Here is a 21424-nt window from a genome sequence, read left to right on the forward strand (position 1 = left end):
ATTTGTGCTTCTTATATAAAGGAGAACTAATTAAATGCAGTGTTTAAGAATAAGAGCACTCTCTGACATAAAGGCAAATTACAGGACAAACCTGGAGCCACGGCCCCTGCAGTGATTTGTTGTAATAATGCTGTAGGCAAACCCAAAAGATCCTAGCTCCTCCCAGGATCCCTCGATAACAAAATCAATTGTTGCTGGATGATTGCAGAAAAATTGCCATTTTTGTTCAGGAAGGTAATCTTCACTTATTAAAGCCACTATTATGATTTTTGACATGCAATTGAAACCATCATAAATAAAAGATCAAGCTACACTGGTCACATGATCTCAGTGTCACTTCTACAAAGTGTTTGATGACTTGATGTTGAGCTTTTGGAGTAAACGCCTCCTTAACAACACGTAAATTGTCACAAATATAGAAGTTGTGTATTTACTTATGTACTGTATTAAACTCAGTGGGTAAAGTTGAACAAGGTAAAGCTATATCAATATTTTATTAGTTAGAGAGCTTTTTTTCTGGGACTTTACTCAAAATACCAAACAACTGCTTTAATTTTGGGCTTTAACAACTGTTCTCTCTAATAAACTGTATTATCCTTATCAGAGTTGGTCTCTTCTGTGATGAAAATACCCAATTTAAAGGGCACCAGGAGTGGCTGAATGATTTCATATATATACATATTAAACATGTGCTAAATCTAAAGCTAGCTTATTACCTGTGGGAGATTTTGGATATACTGGGCAGTGCTGTCCACATATCCTCATGTTCTTGTTCTTATGTTTAAGAATAACACTATACTACAGGCAGGTGACAAATTACAGGATACCTGGAATAACCTGGATAAACCAGGGTGAAGCAGGACAAACCTGACTTTTAGGCTAACCAAAAGTTAGCACCACCCATGATGTCTTGATAAAAAGTCAGTGGTACTTTTTGTTCAGGAGGTTAATGTTTAATGTCTTTAACACCGCTATCATCAAAACATAAATTCAGGGAATATCTTTTGGATAAACATTGTTCATTCCTCCACTAAATGCACACATAATGGGGATGTATTGTTATGCTATTTTACTCCAGTTTAAATCATAGTTTGGGGCGCACCAGCTACTCATAAATCAATACGAAGTCCTCTGTAATTCTTTATAAACACTTGGTTCATCTCACAGTACCAGTTCTGCGTTCACTCCCAGCCAGCGAGCCGGGCTCTTACCCTTTAAAATATGAGAAAAGATTGCGATCATTTCAGCCTGAAGACTTCCCATGATTCATTTTCCAGATTAAACCGTGAGACGTGAGCACCAGTTATCCTGAGGGAAACTTGGGAGGGAGCCAGTTACTAAATGGTAGCTTGATTAGTCTTTCACTCTGTACCCAGGCTGGACGACTGATTTACAAATAAGAAACACTGCCAACTAGTTTCAAACGGTTATTTTGCTAAATCATGTAGCACCTTCAAAATATGAGAAATGTTCTTAGTAACTGACTTCAGCAGTGGAATATAATCATTCAGAACCATAAAATGGAAATACCTTCAGACAGCATGGGTAAAAGTTCAAGAGGGGGTCCATTATATTGTTGTAATAAAGAACACGAGGTATCACAGGTGCTGGAATTTTTTTTATTGATTTTAAATGTAATAAAAATGGCCACCTTTCACAGGTAAGGTGAAAACATGTTGGGTTGCACTGCTATGGAAATTACATATTACATGACAGGTATTACACTGGTATTTGTATTCACACAAATCACTCTTTGTGCTGTGCTGTCATGGCATAAATGATTACCAATACAGAAGAAGTTTGCAATCATTTTAACAGTGACTGAGTCTTAAAAAACAGATTAGGGTTGCAACAGGGCTTCAAACGTCAGGGTTCTTGTAATCTATATAAAATATAGAGATAATTGGAGATTATGAGTTTTATAACATATGTGAATACCTTTCACTAGTAAACAAACAAACAAACAAACAATCTTTGTCTCATACTGAGTCTGTTGGGATCTGGTCACGCTTCACGCTCTCAAAATTTCTGCAGTGCATGTTCTTTTTCTCAACATCCGGCTTTGCAAGGGTATCTGTATGATGCAGACATAATTTCATGTGTCTGTCTTGTTTGTGTCTGAGTGTTGGGGACTTGGTGTCCACTGTCTGTATTTATTCAGTCACATATCTGATCCCAGGCTGCAGCCGTTCAATCTAAGACTTAAACAGCTCGCAGCCGTGTGTTTACCTGCTTTCTTTCACGAGCAGATAGGTCTCCTTCTAGGTGTATATGAGTAAAACTTGCTTTACTTTTTCTGCAAAGACTCAAGAGAGTTCTTAGCTCACAGCCTCAATAAGCATGACCAAAAGCTTGCCTGATTGCCACTGGGACTTTACATTTTCAATTTATTCTAAGACCTCTGCGAGTGGCCTGTTCAGCCTGTGTGGCATGCTGGCTCCCAAGTGTCTGGTTTTATACAGTATATATATTTATTTATGTGTTTGTCTTTGTGTGGGTGTATATGAAACAGATGAACAAATCAGACAGTCAGATATAAAGAGAAAGAAAATAAACAAAGGGAACCTCCAGATATAATAAAAAAAAGAAAGGAAATGTGTGTTTGTGTTTGCACGAGCTCGTACGAATGTCACACCAGGAGGTTTCACTCATGGTTCAGTAATCGCAGCAACCTGACACCTCCCAGCATGGTGAATCAGCCTCCGTGGAGAACTGTGCACCAGTCAGAGGAACCTCTCTGACCCTTAATCACCAAAACACAAAACAAAACAAAAAAAGCCCAAACGCTCGCTCACTCCTCTTATCTATAATACAGCACAATCATCTCATATTATAGCCGTACATCTGACACTGGACCTGACAGAGGCCAAGACCAGATGGTGTCACATGAACAAAAGCCGTTGGACTCGGGAAGGGTAACTATCCCACTCCCCTGACATTTACACACCTAATGCTTCTGTGACATAATAGGCAGCTGGGGGCTTGCACAGCAGCAACTACAACCACAACAAGAAGATGGAGGAGGCTGGGATTTGAGATTGGTGTTTTTTGTGTGTTGCAAGGTTTCTACCATAAAAAGTTGTTAAGCACGACAGCTGCGACCTGCCCGAGGGGAGAGGACAGGGGTTTGAATTTAATGTGCAGCGCTATCCGCTCGCTAAATCTGTGGCCCTGAAGGAGCAGCAGAGCCGAATCAGTGCAGCTCTGTGTGATCTAATACTTCTGTGGCATTCTGCTTCTTAATTTTCTCTCTATGTTGCTTCAGTGAGTGTGGATGAAGGTAGTACTTTGATTTTCTTGCAGTAAATCAAAGTAGCATTTTACTTTTTTCTAATATTAGCTAACACAGCTAATGTTAAAATGATTTTTGTGCGTTTGCATGTAAGGAGTAACTCACAGTTTCCTTATTTTGTGGAGCGTACCTGCCCTGAGCTAAGTGTAGAAACAGACCTCATATTGTCGTCTCAGTCGTGCAGTGCAGGCGTACCAAAAGGAGATTCTTCTTCCAAGAGCTACAGAAAATAATGTGCATATTGTAGTTACTTGCTTTTAGTGTTCTTTCAATGTTTTTATATTATTTAACATATCATTTATATAGATTGTACATATTCTATTATTTATTATTTATTGTAACAATAATACTCATAGCTGATTGGCTGTTTAAAGTAGTAGTTCAACAGTTATCGCTGACAGATGTAGAAAATTGTTTCTGCTTTAATTTCATCACATTGAATCCAGGATATGGTGATTAGGTGATAGCATCTGTTCTCTCCTGGAGGTTTTATGGAAGTCATGCGGGAGTTTTATGTCGAGCACATAATTGGCATACTCGGACTGGGCAGTTTTCTGACAGATCCACCGTGGAGCTCTCCTGTACACAAGAACCTGGACACTTGAGTCATAGCTGGGAGCACAGGGCTACTTTGTGAACACCTCATTATCCTAAAGGCATAACAGGAAACCTGACAACGCTACAGTCCTGACTCACAGAAAAGCCTTGATCCATCATCAGTCCAACTCATTATTTTACCGCTTCCCCCGCTGCACTGATCGAGTCACACCAGACGGATTTCTGCTGTTGGATTACTGTTGAGGGAAATTACCTTCAGATATGTAGGTTTGCTGATTGTGGATGAGGAAAGAACATTATCTGTCTCACTTTGTTTCAGTATTTATGCTAGGAAAAGCAAGCCCAGTGTTTCTAGCTACATTTTGAGTGATGAACTTCTTGGCTTTCCCCAGGAGGAAACATAAAATATCTAAAAAATTCACATATTCCTTTAGCGCTATTATTAGTGAGGAATTAATTGGAGTATTTATAAGCTGATTAACAGAGTTATTTCAGTTGTGTAAGGATCAAATCTTATTCATTGTCCTGCAGAGAGCTCATATTAAACTCCAACATCTTTCATTTACATGAACAGCGCTCGCTTGAAGAAGCTTCGCTCATAAATGAAAGCAATATATTCCCTGTTTAGATGATGAATTGTGACATATTGAAATAATTTTATTATGGACAATTAAGTGCTGAGACAATGTCCGTCCTCGCGTTCCCCACACAGGTGATCTTCGTCCTTTACTGAGAACAAAGCTATTAAACACCTTTCCTTTATTGCCTCAGGGAGGCGATTTCCAGGAACAACCTTCAAGCACAGCAGATTATCAGTGGTCATTATTTAATGAAGATGAATGCCATACTTGCTACTGATTTGCACAATTTAAAAAGAAATGCACATTTTGATTTGAGATGATCTTTAAACTTCTTCTTCGAGTATTTTTGTCCAAACAAATGTAGACAAAGTGCCACAGATACGTCCCCATTTACACTTTCCTTTACAGAGCACAGAAGCTGAAATCATGTTTCTAGCCTTTTCTAAACCAAACTAAGCTTTATTTGTTGTATGCTATCTGTCAATTTGGCCTGAATAAGCTGGCAATGCCATGTAGTCAGCTAGCTTACCAGTGTACTGGTAACTGACTGTCTGGGTGTTAATAAATAACATTTTTAAAAAGCCTTTCGGGGGATTCATCTATCCAGAAGGTGCCATGTTGCATCCGATTATCACATTGTTAAGACAGGGGTGTCACTCTCAGCTCAACATTTGTCAGTGTGCAGAGATATTTCAACCAAAAACAAACTTAAATGTAACCGAATGTAATATTTTTAGTGCCCTTATGAGGTCATTTTTAGTGCATGAACATTATCAGCAAATAAGAAACACAGATCTAGAGGAAGTTAATTCTATCACTCACAAGCCTGCAACTTATTATTATACACAAACCTGCAAGTTATGCAACCAGCATCACTCCAACTTTGAAACATGCACTTGGTAGGTCGTAAGCCGAGGTGGTATTCTTACTTTGTCTAATGCTGCTGCAGGTGATTTGTCAAGGCATCAATACCAAGAGACACCATGTGTCTAACAGAGAGACGGTGATGGCATCTGACAAAGTGTACTGAAACATGGCCTGCATGACAACACTTAGTGGGGATTAGTAGGGAGCCTGCAGGCTCTCTATAAAAATTGCTCTTTAACTTGCAGCTTTCAAGTTAGTAGCAAAGATTAGCATGCTCATAACTGAGTACTTGTTCTCCATCTTGTTATAGATTGTCTCAGATGCTTTTAGAGTTCAAGTGTGAGAACAGAAGTGTCTCGCTCTTTGAGGAGGCTCCATGTAAAACTGTCCAAAGAAGTGTTTTGTTCTATTATTAGTTTGATCACATACGATGCCTTTCGTCTTGTAATTTAAAAGGGACAACATGGACCATAGTTTTAAAATAAGTATTGTACTCATTCACAGCTGAGTCTTTTTTTTTTTTTAAAAAAAGACATTTTCCAGTCATGGCTTGAACGATAGCTGTTGCTGTTCCAGCATTACAAAAATTAGCCTCACTTATATTGAAATCATTTATTATATAAACAAAACTTTCTTCATGTAAAATTAAGTCAAGAGGAAAAGAAAAAATCTAAAGGGGGATGTAATTGTTCATTTTCAATCTTATTTTTGTGCATCCAAACAACTTGCGGGCATCGTTGTAAGAAGACTTTGACCCTACCGTCTTGTGGCCTGACCTCCATTTACCAGACAGAGGTGTTTTGTCAGCCACTCCCCACACATCAGAAATACCGGGCATGCACAGCTTTTCCTGCCCACCCGTCACTTTCACAGGCTGTTTTTGTTTGTTGTTGTGAAGAGCGCAAAAGTGCATTTTAAATGGACTGTGGGCTGAAAGGCAGGCATGGTTGTTTGAGGGGGGTGAGCAGTCCAGTAAGCTGGGTTATTTGTGCGAGTGAAGGATCAGTGAGTTTGCTCTGCTGCCGGGTGAGAAGAAGAATAATGTCTCTGGGAATAATCACTTCTACACAGCCATGCCTGTTTGTGCTTTAATGTGAGCTGGCGGGGTGGATTTTCTGAAATGGTAACAAAACACACACACACACACACACACACACATGCACACACACACACACGAGGCTAAAATATTAGTGCAAGATATATAGTATACACAAGAGTGTTTTTCTATTGCAGCTTTCTCGATTCTGAGCCCTGCTTCTCATGAGGTTAAGTAAGCTGCAAACATACCAGATAAATCAATTAAGATAATATGTATTCTTCAGGGGGAGAAATCACTTAAATTACTTTGAGAATGTAAAATTTATTGTCATTTAAAGGGACATTACACAAAATTAGCTGCAGTTTTGAGTGCTATTCCTAGGAAACCTTCCACATGGGATCAGCAGTATAACACAGCCCATATGGAAAAGAAATAGGAAAAACTTGCTTCATATAGTGAATCATATAAGGCTTATATGATTTACTCATGAAAGTGGCCACTTTCTCATTACTTTCATATATTGTTTTATTAAGTATCCAAAACATACAAGTTTCATTTATATAATTCTTCAAGGGATCTTATATCTGTTTTCACTCTTGCATGCTTTTCATACAAGTTTCAAACAAGACAGATACAAACTTTATAAGATTTATATATATCTTTTCCATATGGGAGGCCTCAGTCACACAGATTTAGAGACCAGCCACCCAACACCACCTGGCAACCTCTGCTCCCTAAAGACAAATGTGAATTCTCCAACCGGTTGGTGAGGGGTTTCTGGAAGCTGCTCGCGGTCACCAGGTGACCAAAACCTCCTTTTGATTTGATCGCTAGTTTGCATGGAAGATGCTGACTAGTCTGCTGGCACTCATCAGCTAACCACCAAGCGGTACTGAAATATACAATGCAATACAACTTTATTTATATAGCACATTTAAAAACCAACGGTATACCAAAGTGCTTTATATCCATTCATTCTGTGTAAGGCCACATTGGTGCACATTTTGCTTTCTCAGTGAGATTTCAACAGAAATCGAAGAAAAGCGCCAACCTGCAGTCAGACAAGAGGGCAGTGATGACTGCTCAGTGCTTCATCCGGTTGTCTTAGCTATTTGGCAGTTAATTTTGTATATGCTTGTATGTGATTTTTGTACTGAACAGATATTGTACTGCATAGTGGCAGAGAGCACAATGGTAAAGTGGTGAGCATTGTTGGCTCACAGCAAAACAGTTCTGGTTTTGAGCCTGTTTGTCAGCTCAGGTCGTTCTGTGCAGAACAGCTAAAGTAAAGGTGTGGATCAGTGGTTGTTCTTCTCTCTGTATTAGTGCTGTGATGGACTGCTGACCTGTCCAGACTGCACTTGGCTTTTCACCTGATATCAGCTCGGATGAGCATCAGTGACAACAGACGGATGAACTGACTCTCACAAAATTAGCAGTTTGGCTGCTTGGATTTATTTGTGTTTATACACAACTAAAATCTTATCCAATTGACACAATTTTCACACAATCGTTTGCAGAGGAGCCAGCTTGTGTTTTGACACAGCGATTACTGTGAAAGCATACTACCTTGAGCATTTATACAACACAAGACAGATGAAAAAAAAAATCACAAGCCTAAAGAGAAGGCTGCAGTCACAGGGAGCGCTCACTGAAAAGCTGGCATGTGTCTCAGGATATGAGGTCAGCAATTTTCTCCAAAGTGAAGTGTTCAAAGCAGTAAAATATCTGCCTGTATGTTAACAGAAAGAAAAGACACTCGGCGTCTCCTCTCATTCAGAGCTTTCTTGTGCTCCATGGTAGTGATTTCAAAGGCAATGAAGCCTCTTCAAATCTGAATACCCAATTAGACTTTGCTGCAGCGATACAACTGACTCTGCTCATTTTTCATTACTGCACATTATTTCCATAGTTACATAGTTACATCTGTATTCCGTCTTTACGGAGTGAAGCTAATCAATTTAGGTCTATACCCGTGCACAGCTCCAATAGCTGATTTATTATATGTGAGTCAGCTCAGGGGAAATATTACTTTTGCAATAAGAACGTCTGCAGAGACCAGATAGAGCAACAATCCAGAAGAAATAAGTCTAAAACAAAGCTTTGTGCACTTTTCAGCCACAGCAAAGACTTGAACTCAAATCTGTGTCACTGATTTAATCACTGATTCTCATCTGACATATTTGTTATAATTTGTATTTGGTTTTTCTCTGATACATCTTAAGATATCATTAAAACGTCCAATTTTTGATCAAATTTGGATCTTCTGAAGTCTTTCGCTACTAGCCCATTTAAATTGTAACAAGAATTACCACGTGATGCTACACTGTGTAGCCTGAGGTAGACTGCTCTGTTTTCAGTGCACAAGCAGCATTTAGGAAAGATGCACGGAGGACAGAAGCAGACGTGACACACAGCATTAGTCAGCAACCCTGTCTGCTATGTCTGTGCTCTTGTGTGCACCTGTGTTTGTGAATAATTGACTGTCTGTTTAAATTCATGCTCTGTTTAAATTACTATATCACAGCCTTTTTATGAACAAAATATAATTGAAATGTCATCATTTGATTTTGAACCCAAAGGGAAATTAGCAAGCTATGAAAGGTGCTGTACTCATTTCATTCGACAATTGCACGTCTTTGCTGTCATGTTCGGTCTAAAACGATCCATCAGCAGCAAAAAAATGCAGTTTAGGTTGTGGGTAGATTAAAGCCACCAGTCCAGTGGGTTTGTGTTATGAGCTCAGAAATGTAGAAATCTTTGAGAAGAAACATTTTCCCATTGAAAACGCAAACGTTATACTCAGTGTCAGACATATTGAGTCATTTTACAAAACACAACATATCTGAATATGATCATCGGCCAACAAAGGGCATGATGTTTGTAACGTTTTTGTCGTTAACATTTTTTGATGTGGTTCATGCATTCAACAGCCAGTTTGTTAGGTACACGTTTTCAACTGCTCATTAATTCAAATATCTAATAACATGTCAGCAACTAAGTTTTAGGCACGTAGACACTGTTGAGGTGACCTACTGAAGTTCAAAACATGCATCAGAATGGGGAAGAAACGTGATTTTACATGTGGCATGGTTCTTGATACCAGACAGGCTGATGCAAGTTCTTCAGAAACTGCTGATCTGTTGGGATTTTCCTGCACAACCATTTTTTAGGGTTTACAGAATATGGTCAGAAAAAAAAATACAGCAGCAGCTCCCTGGGAGAAAAAGCCTTGTCGATGCCAGAGGCCATAGGATAATGATCAGACTGCTTTAAGCTGATAGGAAGGCAACACTAATTCAAACAACCACTCATTGCAACCCAAGTATGCAGAAGAGCATCTCTGAATGCACAACATGTTGGACAATGAAGCAGATGGGCAGCAGAACACCGTACCTCACCTGCTGTCACTCCTGCTAACTAAGAACAGGAAACTGACGCTACATTTTTCACCCGCTCACCAAAACTAGAGGATAAAATACTGGAAAAGCATTGCCTGATCTGATGAGTTTCAAATTTACAACATGAAAGCTTGGCTTGAATCACCTGTTCAGGCAGGTAGTGGTGTAACAGTATAGAGCAGGGGTAGGCAACTCCAGGCCTCGAGTGCTGGAGGTTTTAGATGTGTCCTTGATCCAATACAGCTGATTCAAATGGCTAAATGACCTCCTGAACATGTTGTGACGTTCTCCAGATGCCTGGTAATAAACTAATCATTTGATTCAGGTGTGCTGACCCAGGGTGATATCGAAAACCTGAAGGACATCGGCACTCAAGGCCTGGAGTTGCACACCCCTGGTATAGAGGATATTTACTTGCACATTTTGTGGCCCTTAGTACCGCTTGTTCTGATGGTTCCTTCATTAGGATAATGTGCCTCCACAGTCACTAGATTTCAATCCAATAGAGCACCTTTAGGATGTGGTGGAACATGATGGGCATCATGGATGTGCAGCTAACAAATCTGCAGCAACTGTTTGATGCTGTCATGTCGATATGGTCCAAAATCTCTGAGGAATGTTTCAGGCACATTGTTTTTAAGGTGAAAGCAGCTCTGAGGACAAAAGGGGTCCAACACAATATTAGTAAGCTGTAGCTAATAAAGTGTAAAGTAAAATGCATGTACTTTTGCAATATTTTGTCCCAGAATGGTCTCTAGCACAGTCCACATGTTAAGTGCCAAGAAGCTAGTAGGAGGCAGCATGCTGCCCTGCTGCTCTCAATGCTCAGCACTGCAGGATTGCTGTTGTTCAGCTCAGGCATCTTCAGAGTGTTTAACTACCAAACACAAAGGTCCAGGCTGGTCTGACAGCATCATACAGAGAAAAAGGATACTGCATTGAGCATCGGGCAAACAAGTCTAGACTCTTCCTCATTGGTTAGTTGAAAAAATATGAGAAATTGCTGTAGTGCTGCTTAGCATTTTGATCGGTAGAAAAAAAGCATAAAAATTGATGGGCATGGCTGTGATAAGGTAAAACATAAATGCCTGAGTTATTATGTACCAGTTAATTATTTTTAAAATTTGTGAGAACATCAAAGATCTCAAGGTCTTTTTCAGCCCAGTAAAGATTAAAGTCTCACTTTAAATTGTCAATTTCTCAACCTTTTTCAGATCAGAAGACGAAGACCCACGCCCGCCACTTTAGTGGCATCCAGTGATCAATCATCACCAGGTAAGGAAACCCAAACACGCACACTATATTTGTCACTTGTGTATCAACTTACTCTGTGTTCATTATCTGTGGGCTGACATAATGACAGAGGTTGTTAAGAAAGCAGAATTTGGCTTTCTTTAAGCACAGGGGAGACATACATACAGTTCTGAGAGGTATGGTTTGAGCAGCAAGCAGCTGAGTGATGATATTGTGCTTTTACACCTGCAAAGTGTTGCTAACTATTTTATCCCTTATTGTGCTAAATGACAGGTGAGCAGCAGTCATTCACATTACAGAGGACTCTTATCAGGTGTGTGCACCGTAGCCCATACTATATTCGCATAATGGAATTAAGTATTTTGCCAAAAGGCTCAGCTTACTGCCGGAGTCGTCTTTGTTTGCACCCTTTCGAGTGACCTCATTCAAAATTATGAGATAACTGCATTTTTTACTCAAGGCTGAATTCAGTCTTAGAATTTAAAAAAAGCACTGCTGATCCACTCGGTCATTTGTAAGCAGACTCATTCATCTTTGCTCGAGTGTGTGCACATAAAGGCTTCAAGGTCAGTCAGGTACCATTTCCATTATTTTGGGTGAAACCACTTTTCACCTTGAGAAAGGTGGTTTAGGTGCTTTCGTCTCTTTGTTTTTTGATGTTATGGTAATGAAGGGTCCCCTTACTCAAAAAAGTGACGAGTTAATAAACCTGTACAAATAGAGTTTGTGCAGTTTCACAGATATCACAACTACATGCCTAACCTCCCACAGCTCACAGCCAAACCTGTAATTCTTTGCTTAAAGCACTTCTTCACTGAAAATCTTACTATGAGACGCAAAATTAATTCAGGCCCACTCTCAATCAAATTACCTCAATTACAGTACTGTATGTTTCACACTGATATCTTCTCCTGCTTGTTGTGACATTGCATCTAAACTCTATCATGCACCAAATGAATCTTCCTGGTGCAACAAAGCAAGATAAAACAGCCTCGTGCGCGTCCTCTCATGGGATCTAATGATCAAACACAACACTGGACCTCTTGAGAGTTATCCTGTTATATGAGTCATGCTTCCCCGCTTCCTCTGCTTTACTTTGTTCTGTGAGTGTGTAATGTGACCTACTGCAGAATTAACAGATGATCAGCAGGGAATGGGGCAGAAACAGTCATTTTTAGGTGAGGAAACTGAGGGTTATACTCTCTGCTGAGTAAGAAAAAAACAAGTGTTTTGCTTCGCTGAGGACAGATTCGGGGAACACAACTATTATTTTCTTCATATCAAAGCATTTTATCACAGAAAGATGACATGTCTTTGCTTTTTTATCTTGCAAAGAACAATAGTCTAATTTGGACAGATTAAGAATAAGTGTTTCCTGTGATATGCCTGGTGTCTGCAAACCACTGTGAAAGTGTGCTCATAAGTGCATGTGCCTCTGCATTTATTTGAGTCAGTAATTGGACACTGAGCATGTGCAGCGTCTCAAAGTCAACCTTGATCTCTGAATAAAAGTGTGGAGCGAACCCTCAACAATCCCCTTAGCTTCATAGATCAGAGACGAGAAAAGAAAAATAAGGAACTCGAGAGGGTGTGCAGAGGAGTGCAGCGGGCAAAGTCATTTTAGAAATAAAGGAATAGGAGTATGAATAAGCATGGACAAAACATGAAAACATAAAAGTGTCATTTACTTACATTTATATTCATTATACTGATTCCAGGGACTGAAGGAAAAAGAGAGAATATGTATGTGTGAATGAGGGGGAGACAGGTGGAAAGGTTAAGTCGCAGGTATTAGAGGTAGTGAAGGTGTATGAGCTGATACACCTGGGGTCAGCCATCCAAAGCAATGAACAGTACACAGCAGAGGTGAAGAAAGGAGTGCAGGAAGGGCAGAGTGGGTGGAAATGAGTGTCAGGGGTGATTTGTGACAGAAAGACAGGAGCAAGAGCGAAAGGGAAGGTTTACAAGAGACCTGCTTTGATGTATGGTTTGGAGATGGTGGCACTAACAAAAAGATAGGAGGTGGAGCTGGAGATGGAGGCAGATGAGCCGCTGTGCTGATCCCTGAAGGGAGCACCTGATAGAAAAAGATGATACTGACTGCAGGCTTCTGATTTTAAATGTCTTTTAAACAATTTTTTTTCTTTCTAAACTTATTAAACGTACTAGAGACCAAAAGGTCTCTTAGGTTCCACAGAACCTTACAGGGGAGAAAGTTTTCCACTTATCCCATAATATGGATTTACCTTGTTTTGCCTTAGTGTCACTTAAAATGAGAAATGACTCAAATAGCCCTTAGTAAAGCACAGTTAGCTTGCTAAGCTGGTCTGCAGGAATAGTTTTTTGTACCAGCGAGAAGTGAGTGATTTCCTGACAGATACACGTTGACAGTTTTTTACTCAGTCACATCTTGGGAGGCACATTGCTAAGACACTGTTGCACTACATGCCTCATATAGGTAGTGTTATTGTCACAATGGTCCCCATTTATAAGTACACACTTTTAATTTCTATGCTATGATTTTATTATAATAATCATTTATAGCAAATTATTCTCATGGTTCCTTGCTGTGGTTTGTAGATCACTAGTGTTCCTTTCACACCTCTTTAAAAACCATTAACTGAGATCTAACTGAGCAGAGAGATTTAAACTTCGCTTCAGGGAATTATAAAGTGTATTCTATTTATCTTTATTTAGAATGTAAAAATATAGAAGTCAGATAGTCACAAATATATATTTTTTATTCTTTTTTTGTGGAAAAAACTGGGTACCAGTGTTGACCACAGGCAGTAAAAAACCAGCCACCGTAAAATCGGCGATTGGTTAGTGAAACTGAATCGTGACATCTCGACTGGAGCTTTTTTAGCTGTTGGCCTCTTGATGTTTCAAAACAGCATGTAAAGAGCAAGAAGTGACTTTGAGAGCTCAGCAGGCTCACTGGCTAAAAGCATTAGAATACCCTGGATAATCTTCTTTTTGAACTCTATTGATGCTTTTATTTTATAAACATAACATAGCTGCTGGCTGCTTTCCCATAAACTTTTAAGCACTCCAATTTTATTTTATTTTATTGTATTTTTTGTAACCAAAGGATTCACCCCCTGCTGGCCATTAAAAATCAGGCAGGCTTAAGGCATTTATCCATTGGCTTTACTTTCCAGCCCCACAAGCTACTTTTGTCTTTTATGCTACCTGTGATCCTCACTAGCAGCACCAAAGACTGACATCAAATCAGAGACAGAAATGTAATCAGAGCCCGAGACAGTTGTACGTGTGTGAGACAGAACACGGATGTGCAACGGAAAGGGGGATGGGGAGCACACATGACGATGAGGGAGAGGAGCTGTGCTGGTGCAGAATTGCTGTGCCCCACATCACACAGATTCCTGCATTATTTAATGTGCTGCAGATTGCTCTGTCCTGTGCACTGTGAACCCCAAAAGCACATCAGAGGAACAGATATACAAAACTGGGACGCAGACTGCAGGCTAAATAATGAGGCAACTGAATTTATTACAAGCGAGTGGTGAATTTCACTACAGCTTTCTCTGAAGAAGAGCTTTACTTACTCTTAGGGTGAGACGAGGAGAGCTGAGTGAAATTAAAAAGAAATATTTGATTCATTACAGTAAATTAAACTTGCCATAATGGCTGCATCTGAAATTACATGCTGATTACCATATTGAAAGTCTATGAGAGATTTTTCTACCGTATTTCAAATTTGATTATAAACCCAGTGGTGGCCCAAAAATCTCATCACATATTATTTATTGAATATTGCAGTATGCACAAATGGTACATCACAGCTCCATAAATATCTACTGACTATGGCAGCTCTGATATTAGTGCTCTTTAATTAAGGAATCAAGGTTTTAATTGCTTGTTGCACTAGTTTTAAAAAAATGTGTTCACATTTCTCCAAATGCAAAAGAGCAGCGTCACTTATGGAACTCTTATATATGAAATACTTTAACCACATAAAATGAGCACAAGCAGCAGCAGCAGCAGCAGCTTGTCTTTGAAGGAGTGGATCCTGGCACCTGACACACTTTGGCACATTTAAAACTAGTAGGAATTTCCAACATGATACGATATGATATAATCATATATGTGTGTACTCTTCTGAATATTACACATACAGCCCATGTTTCACTAAGAATAAGACAAACTAAATAGCACACTCTTCACAGACCATACCACTTTGTAATCTCTCTTTGTGCACAAAGTAAAAGAAAGTATTTATGTTACACTCTATTTTAATGCCATGGATGTTAAAAACAGCGTGATCGTTGTGTTTATGTTAAATCCAAAAGGCGTCAGGAAGCTTTGTGTTGTGCTCTTTTTAGGTGCAGGACTAAAAACAACAACTTTAGGCAAGACTGAAAAATCTTGGTACCTAAGCCAAGTGACTGCTGACAAGAATACAAATAAGCATATTAAAACAAAACAAAGCAAAACAAAAAAGAATGGCGCGTGGGTGGGTGCGCTGATTAAAATGCACATACTATTAATAATAAAATGTCAAAGTGGGTTTTCTGTTATATGCAAGAGGAAAGACACTTTTCTGATCAGTCTTTAGACACAGACTTCCAGCCCTTAAACCTTTTTTCATTTCAACATTATACGGTTGTTCGAGTTTAAATGGTTGGTATCTGCCTTATGCATTAAGTGGCTGGCTGGTTTGTTGGGGATTGAGTGTAGGAGGAGGAACAATGTTGCCTTTAAAATTAAAAGGAGGCAATTATTATTTGTGCACAAACCAAAGACTTCACCTCCCATCTTCTCTGTAACCAACAGAAAAACAAGCCTTTCAGATGCAAAGTGTGAGAACAGTGTTTCTTTTTCATTTATTGCAAGGCTGATTTTTCTTTATCAGATATACCAGGGCAGCTACAAACAGACACCAGCAGTGCATAGCTAAATTGGAGCGGCTTGGCAGAGTAAAGTGGAGGCAGAAGACCCTCTCTGTTCTCATCTGGCGTCGTGTCAGACAGTCAGCTGGGAGCTGCAGTGATAGACTCATCAGTGCTGAAAAGGCTTTTTTTTATTGGCCTTTTCTCTCATTCTGCATCACAGATGGGCCCAACACGAGACAAAACAATCTGAATATCAGCCATGTGAACAACATTTTTTCTGTTTTACCAAAGTTATTTTTTAGCTTTTCTACTGCTACACATTTTAATAGTTGTGCTGTTTGATTTAATTAAACATTTTAAAACTTATGCTTATCCCAAATACTAACTTAAATCATCATAAAACCTAAGAAAAACTAAGATAACCACAAATACATTTTAGGCTTCAGTCTAAACTGTAAAATAGTATCCTGCTGCTTGAAGTGATGTCAGAGTGATGTCTTTTATACTTCATTTTTGGACGCACAATTTTGGTCCACTGAAGCGGTTGTATTTTGCCAGGCGACCGTCTTTTTTTTACGTCTACTGAACGTCACAATAATTTTGCAACATGTCTATATTTCACATCATAAAACTGAAATATGATTGTTATTTGAGTAAACAACAAGATAATAAGACTGGTATATATTATTTTAGCTGTTATGCAGTCAGATGTTACGAGCACATGAATCTGACGAGGGTTGCGTCACTGTTAGTCATAAGGTAGGCTTGCACTAAAGCAAAATTAGCTTAACTGTCCTTCTGGGGACCATATTTTAAAAACTAAACAATATATTGTAAGTAATAGGAATTTGCACATAAACATAAGCAAGTTTTTAATTACGATCAAGGACGCAGGGGACCATTTCCCCCTAGCCTTCTGTATACCCAGGCATTGCTAACACAGGAGTCATGTCTGCTGCCTATGAGCAAAAATGCGGGTATAGGGTACTTCCATATCAGATCAAAGTAGCACGACTTCACTAACAAATGTGTGGTGGCACAGTGGCTGTGTCCATTCTTTACAGAAATGGTAAATGGACTGGTACCTTTTTACTCACTCAGCACTTAAAAGCACTTTCTGCTACAAGTCTTATTCACCCAACCACAATCACATTCATGCAGCACTTTTATCTATTTCATTTCTCACACACACACACACACACACACACACACACACACACACACACACACACACACACACACACACACGCGCGCGCATGCTCCAGTCGATGCAATATGGGGTTCAGTATCTTAAGAATACTTCAGCATTCAGACTGCATAACACTGTGGGCTCAATCCACCGACCTTCCAACTCCACGACCTGAGCCACAGGTGTTACAGCGAGTATGGATATTGTTTTGTTGTTTTTTTTCTGGCTAATGATAGTTAATGGTTTACACTCTACATAGAAATAAGGCCATAGCCTCTTACAGAGGCAACCGAGAGAGCTAGGGACAGTACAAATCTTTAAAGTTATGTTGCTATCTGCAACTTTATCATATATCAACTTTATCAAGCTTTTAATGTGAAAAATTCTACAAGACCACCTTTTAACATATATTTTCCCAACTGTGCATCCAGCCACTTTCTTCAGTTTATCATATTGAGGATTGCAGGACATATTTACTCTAATGATAATATTTGCAGCATCTCACAGCAAACACAGTGAGAAGTTTTAGTGCTGCTCAAGAAACATAGAATACACGCATTTTTTCACTGATAATTTCAGACTGTTTTATCAAACGTGATCCGGAAACGTAAAGGAGGGCCCACAAGTTAATATGAAAAACATCCATAATGTCATATGAACCTTCTAAAACTCCTGGGATGCTGTGTTAATAGGATTCAGCTTCAGGTGTTGGCACGGGAATAAATCTTTTTTTTAAATGAAATTTATTGGCTTTTATGCTGTATTTCTTACACCCCCATGCATGTGTGTGGTGCAGAGAGACAGAGAGAGAGCGATGAAAGAAGAAACAAGCACATCAGTAGCATTTTTCAGCAGTCTAGCACATACTTTTTAGTGGGAATATTTTGGTGCACACACTTGCACACACAGTGCCTTCCCAGTGCCTGGGGATGGATAGGTTGCCAAGCAACAAGGTGGTGTTCTAGAAAAAAAAAGTTTAAAGCTGTAAAACGTTGATTTGGATCCAAGTTCAAAACGCTCGCTATTGATCCCGGTTAATGGTTTCACTGTACTCTGGTGAGCTGTATTTTCTTTCCTTCTCGGTTCTTCATTGTTTCGAACAGAGCCATGTTTCATATATTGATTTTTTTATTGAGTTTTTCTTCATCCCGTGAGCTTCAGAATTCATACTTCATATCGTGCTGGACCTGTCCTCTACTGCTAAGTAAAAACTGTATTCAAATAAACAGTGCTATAAAACTCTGTAAGTGATTAATTAGAAGTAAAAATCTTGCTTTTAAAATGTAATTTCAGTACAAGCACACAAGTTTTATCAAACTAAATTAGCTTAAAAACAAATAAAGAATATTTCAGTGTTTCAGGCAGCTGTAGCCTATTCTTTTAGATTCTTTCCCTCGCTGTAAAAGTTTTATACTTTATATGAACATTTTTAAATTCTTGAGAATTTTATGCATATATAATATGTGAATAATTGCAGTCAAACTAAGCTCTGCTCAAGAGTGCACCACGGTATGATGTATATTTATTTCCCTTTAAGAGTGTTGCACGTGCTTAGGTGTGTATCTGAGAACAGCTGTTGAGCATATACAGGGGTCTATTTGAAAGATGTAAGTGGATCATAAAAAGAATCCTTCAGACGTATGATGAAAAATAAAACGTTATGACCAACAATTCTGGATAAAAATGGAGCAAACCATATTGCAGTGCTTGTGGTTACAGCGTGTCAGATAACCATTTGGCTGGAGGTCACCTTATATCCACTGTGCTCCACACTGTTCAAACACACAAGTGCTCCAGCAACAGTGCACTGTCGCACTGAAGGATAAGCTGTTAAAACCAGACTGTGAAATACGTGGAAAGTTTCTGTGCAGTTATCATTCGTGCCTGTGTGTGTGTGTGTGTGTGTGTGTGTGTGTGTGTGTGTGTGTGTGTGTGTGTGTGTGTGTGTGTGTGGACGGGTATTAACATCTTCATGGGGACCAAAAATTGGTAGTTTACTATACTTGTAGGGACAATCAGCCCTCGTGGGGACCAAAATCCCGGTCCCCACGAGTTTGAAGGCATTTTTGAGACTCAAAATGTGGTTTTAGTGTCAGGGTTACAATTAGGTTATGGTTAGGTTTAGGGTCAGGGTCAGGGTTAGGCATTCATTTTTGATGGTTAGGGTTAGGGTAAGCGGCTAGGGAAAGCATTGTGTCAATGAGATGTCCCCACAAGGATATAAATACACACATGTGTGTGTGTGTGTCTGTGTGTGTGTGTGTGTGTGTGTGTGTGTGTGTGTCTGCCTTTTCATAATTGTATCCTGTACTTAATCTACTGTTTGCTTTCTCATAGAAATTGATGAAGATCGTCTCCCAAATCAGCTGTACAAGGTAATCTACTTTCTTCTCTATTAAAGTCTGATTTTGTTGTAACGAGATTACGAAAATGAAATTATGTGAATTCTGGGTTTCAATTTTAAGCTAGTTCTATGTTATAGTAATATCTTCAATCTAAGAGCTCTCTGCCCAGCTGACGTGCAGTGCTGATATTTCACAGGCAGCCTTGTTGAACTCCCCTCGGCAACGGCGAAAAGGGCAAAAGGGAACGCCTACGATGAAAGGTGAGCTATGTTATAAGCATTGCCATCAATACTACAGTAAGTGTGATGCTGGTATTTTAAGTATTATAGCACACTTTTGGTGCTTGAGAAACAAATGCAAAAGCCACATTTGGCTTTGGAAGACAATGCTTTATATTCTGTCACTACGTTACTGTAAGACAGTGAAGACTGTGGTAATGGCTGAAGGGACAAAGAAGGTTAGTAAGCTGCTCAAGTCAAAATGATAATAAATACCATAAACCAGTACTCTATGTAATTCTGTGATCATAACTGAGCTCTTTATGACTAACACTACACTCTAAGAAATAAAACGTTGGATTTAATTGACAAAGTTAAGGCAATCTTTTCCACAAAACCTGGTCAATTAAACATAAATCAATATGGTTGTTATCTGCAATTTCAATGGTGATGTATATCAGAAGTGAAATTGTTCTATAAAAGCAACAGCTTTCCTTTCATTGTTACTATTTAACACTATTAATTAGAATTTAAACACTTTGTTCATTTTATTAACTGTATTGCTTTAGGTTCAATTGACAATATTAATTTGAATTTAATGGCACCATTTAGATTGTGTTTTGGACCTAATTAATTTGATTAATAATGATTTAATGAATAGTTTCATCTATATGCTAAATGTTTAGGTATCAACAAAACAAGTCTAGAAAGGTTCCTGAGTTGTCATCTATACATTGTAATTAGGTGTTTGGACCTTTCAGAGGTCTTCAGCAAAGGTCTAACACTTAACTACAGAGTACAGGTGACAACTCAAGAACCTTTTTACACTTGCTCACACGTTAACATTTGTAACATTCAAGATCCTTGCACTTCAATAGAAAACTCTTACACTAAAGCTTACATAAAGTGTAAATGCAAAAAAGGGTGCTGCATCAACAACTTTATTTACGGTAAGCCTTAACAAGGCAAAGCTTCTACAGGGAACAACACCGCATAAGGCAATATTAAATGCTTAAAGTGCATGACCAAAATTTAAACATTGGAAACAACTTTCGAGTTTCAAAAAAGTGACATTGTAGTGTGCCGTAAGATGTCAAATTCAATACAACAACTTGTGATTCTAGTCAGATCTGCAGATTTACCACAGCAACTTAAAAATCACTGTATAATGCAATTACAGAAAATACTTAAGTGACACAAAAAGGTAAATCTGGACAATTTAGTTCCCAGTTCCAAAAAGCTGATTCAGAATTATAAGTTTTCTATTATATAATAAATCTTATTATAAAAATCATAATTTTACAATTAAAAAAATGCATATAGCAAATCTCAAAATATTCTTAATTAAATGCTAAGACCAAAAATCCAGCACTTAACTTGACAACCTTAGAACCTTTTCACATTTGTTTGCACATACACTTTAACATTTATAACACTCAAGATCCTTGACCTACAATGGAAACCTGGTACACCAGAGCTAATATGAAGTGTAAATACAAAAAAAAAAAAAATTGTGTTGCTTTAACAACTTGAACAAAAGCCTTTACTGAGGCAAAGCTTAAACAGGGAAACAACACTGCATAATGCAACATTAAATGAAGTGTGTAAAACAAAATGTAAACATCTGAAACAACTTTCCAGTTTCAACTAAGTGACAGTGTAGTGAGGACTAGGATGTCAAACCTGCCAGAATGATTTCAGGATCTACAGTTGTAGGTCTGCAATGGCTACAGTCTGCAGAATTACCACAGCAACTCAAACTGAAGAAAATGTTGTGAAACAAGAAAATATATCCATCTGGGTAATTTTGTCCCCAATTCAAAA

At 38.7% G+C, this 21424-nt stretch overlaps 1 protein-coding gene across 1 annotated transcript in view; it reads left to right on the forward strand.

The window, feature by feature from the left end:
* LOC134627367 (protein phosphatase 1 regulatory subunit 1A-like) overlaps window positions 1-21424 on the forward strand; it is a 37598-nt gene that overhangs the window by 1620 nt on the left and 14554 nt on the right. Inside the window, exons 2-4 of the mRNA XM_063473384.1 lie at window positions 10953-11013; window positions 19375-19412; window positions 19579-19642. Of these exons, the coding sequence (XP_063329454.1) occupies window positions 10953-11013; window positions 19375-19412; window positions 19579-19642 (163 nt within the window). The remainder of the gene's footprint in view (window positions 1-10952; window positions 11014-19374; window positions 19413-19578; window positions 19643-21424) is intronic.

This window comes from Pelmatolapia mariae, linkage group LG5 (assembly GCF_036321145.2).
Source record: "Pelmatolapia mariae isolate MD_Pm_ZW linkage group LG5, Pm_UMD_F_2, whole genome shotgun sequence".
NCBI lineage: Eukaryota > Metazoa > Chordata > Actinopteri > Cichliformes > Cichlidae > Pelmatolapia > Pelmatolapia mariae.